The following is a 2,716-nucleotide window of genomic DNA, read 5'->3' as shown; positions in this document are numbered from 1 at the left end:
TACTTTCTCCCCACCCCACCCTCCTCTCACTTATCTCTCCACCCTTCAGGCTCTCTGCCTGTATTTCTGATGAAGGGCTTTTGCCCGAAACGTCGATTTTACTGCTCCTCAGATGCTGCCTGAACTGCTGTGCTTTTCCAGCACCACTCTAATCTAGACTCTGGTTTCCAGCATCTGCAGTCATTGTTTTTGCTGAGAGCTAATATAGAAATCACAGTCAAATGACCTATTCTGCTTTTTAACCATTCTATGATTCTATCATCATTCGTGTTATTCAAAGAGTTTTGTCAAGTGCAATGTAACAGTACTTACTTGATTTTCAGGATTGAAAGAAATATCACACCAGGTTTCTATCAATATCTATGTCACATATCATTTATAAAGGGCACTAAACCAATAGATTTAACTTGCTTTACTTATTAGTCATTCAAAGCTATAAGAAATCAGCCAATACATCAATTCACTGATTCTGGTTCATGATAAGAAATATCTAGTGAAAACAAAAATAGACCATTGCACTTTTATGTAATATACATAAAGTCAGGCTATTGTAAAATTGTAGATGTTCATTTGATAAAAGCAATACTTACTGAATTCCAAAAGAAATAAGTGACACACCCACAACTAAGATATCCAACAAGTTGAAATAATTTCGACAGAAGGAACCTTTATGTAGAAATGCTCCATATGTCATCATCTAAAGAAGTAAAGCATGGCAAGGCATAAAATGGAAGTAAGTAGTTTGAATATTTGCAATCTCAGCCAAATACTGTTTATTAACGGTCCCTCACTTCACCATTATAACAATTTGCTTTGTTGCGAATGCAATACATAAAAAAGACACTGGCAACTGAAGACCAGAAATGCTGAATCCCAATTTTCCAGCTCTTCCATTAATGCCCATATTGTCAGCTGTCCAGATCATATGCTCTGGAATTCCTACTGAAACCTCTCAGCCTTTCACCTTGTCCATATGATGCTCCTTAATCGCTATGTATTTGATCAGCCAACCACTTAAATATCTCCTAATATGGTTAATGCCAAATGTTGTCTCAGTGTGCTCAAGCAAGATACCTTGGGACATTTACTTTCGGGAGTCAGTTAGCTTAGATGGTTGCATGGCTGTTTTGCACTGCAGAATATCAACAGCATGGGGTTCAATTCCTGCATCAGCTGAGATTATCATGAAGGACTCTCCTTCTCAACCTCTCCCCTCACCTGAGATGTGGTGACCCTCAGGATAAACCACGACCAATCATCTCTTTCTAATGACAGAGCAGCCCTATGGTCCAGTAAGTATCTCTCCTCTTGGTAGCTTATTTTTTGACATGCAAGTTGTTGTTCAATGTGCCAGTTGAAATAATGGAATAATACATTTTATAGATTCATTAATTACAATACTAATTTTTCACAAATTGGAAGGTACATAATGAGAAGAGCTTTAATTGCACAGAACATGCAAGAGTGGAATGGACCAATAATTCAAACAAAGGAAATCTAATTCCGACCCACCTTTCCTTGCAATTTAAATCAGAATGGATAACAAACTTTCGTTCCAGAACCAAGATCCTATTGTGATATTTTAAAGAGAAATTAACTATATATTAAACTTAATGGCTGCAGGCTGACATTCCCTGAGTATGGGAAACACTAAGCCACAAGTAGGCAAGAACAGCCAACTATCGTTCTAGCATGCTAATGGACTTGGAGGAGCAGAAGTCTTCTCTCTTGGCTTCCTCAAACTATTTCACACTCCATACATTAAAGACCAATCCATCTTCCCAATTCTCCAGCCAGATAATAATCCGCAACTCATCTTTCCCACCTTGCTCATGGTCCATCCTGCATTCTCCCTGATCTCCCAGCAATTTATATATCGCTGCAATCTTCCTTTTTTTTTAAACAATGCTTCCTGACTGTTGACTGATGCTACAGGTGTTCATGTCCAGCCCATTTTCAATCCAATTAGAATCTGCCAGGGAATTCAGAACAAAATTTAAATCCTCACAGCATTACATCTGAAATCTAATTATTCTGAGTTTATTGTTGTGGTTCTGTTCGTCGAGCTGGAAGTTTTTGTTGCAAACGTTTCGTCCCCTGGCTAGGCGACATCATCAGTGCTTGGGAGCCTCCTGCGAAGCGCTTCTTTGATGTTTCCTCCGGTGTTTATAGTGGTCTGTCCCTGCCGCTTCCGGTTGTCAGTTTCAACAGCCACGCTCAGACAACAACTCACCAGAACGAAGGAACCGATACCCAACATGAGCAAGACGAATGTAGTGTACAAAATACCATGCAAGGACTGCACTAAACACTATATAGGACAAACAGGAAGACAGCTAACAATCCGCATACATGAACATCAACTAGCCACAAAACGACACGAACAGCTATCCTTAGTAGCCACACACGCAGACAACAAGCAACATGAATTCGACTGGGACAAAATTACTATCATAGGGCAAGCCAGACAAAGAACAGCCAGGGAATTCCTAGAGGCATGGCATTCATCCACAAACTCCATCAACAAACACATAGACCTGGACCCAATATACCAACCACTACAGCGGACAGCTGAAACTGACAACCAGAAGCGGCAGGGACAGACCACTATAAACACCGGAGGAAACATCAAAGAAGCGCTTCGCAGGAGGCTCCCAAGCACTGATGATGTCGCCCAGCCAGGGGACGAAAGGTTTGCAACAAAAACTTCCAGCTC

The 2,716-nt window shown here is 40.5% G+C and overlaps 1 protein-coding gene across 12 annotated transcripts in view; it reads right to left on the bottom strand.

Moving 5' to 3' along the window:
• Nucleotides 1–2,716, bottom strand: part of LOC122559001 (voltage-dependent L-type calcium channel subunit alpha-1D-like) — a 617,537-nt gene that overhangs the window by 222,850 nt on the left and 391,971 nt on the right. For all 12 annotated transcript variants that reach the window (XM_043708064.1, XM_043708058.1, XM_043708060.1 and 9 more), the window contains exon 22: nucleotides 591–697. In XM_043708064.1, coding sequence (XP_043563999.1) covers nucleotides 591–697 — 107 coding nt within the window. The remainder of the gene's footprint in view (nucleotides 1–590; nucleotides 698–2,716) is intronic.

Source organism: Chiloscyllium plagiosum, chromosome 18 (genome assembly GCF_004010195.1).
Source record: "Chiloscyllium plagiosum isolate BGI_BamShark_2017 chromosome 18, ASM401019v2, whole genome shotgun sequence".
Classification (NCBI taxonomy): Eukaryota; Metazoa; Chordata; class Chondrichthyes; order Orectolobiformes; family Hemiscylliidae; genus Chiloscyllium; species Chiloscyllium plagiosum.
The sequence above is the reverse complement of the archived record's forward strand: the minus strand, read 5'-3'. Positions and strand labels throughout refer to the sequence as shown.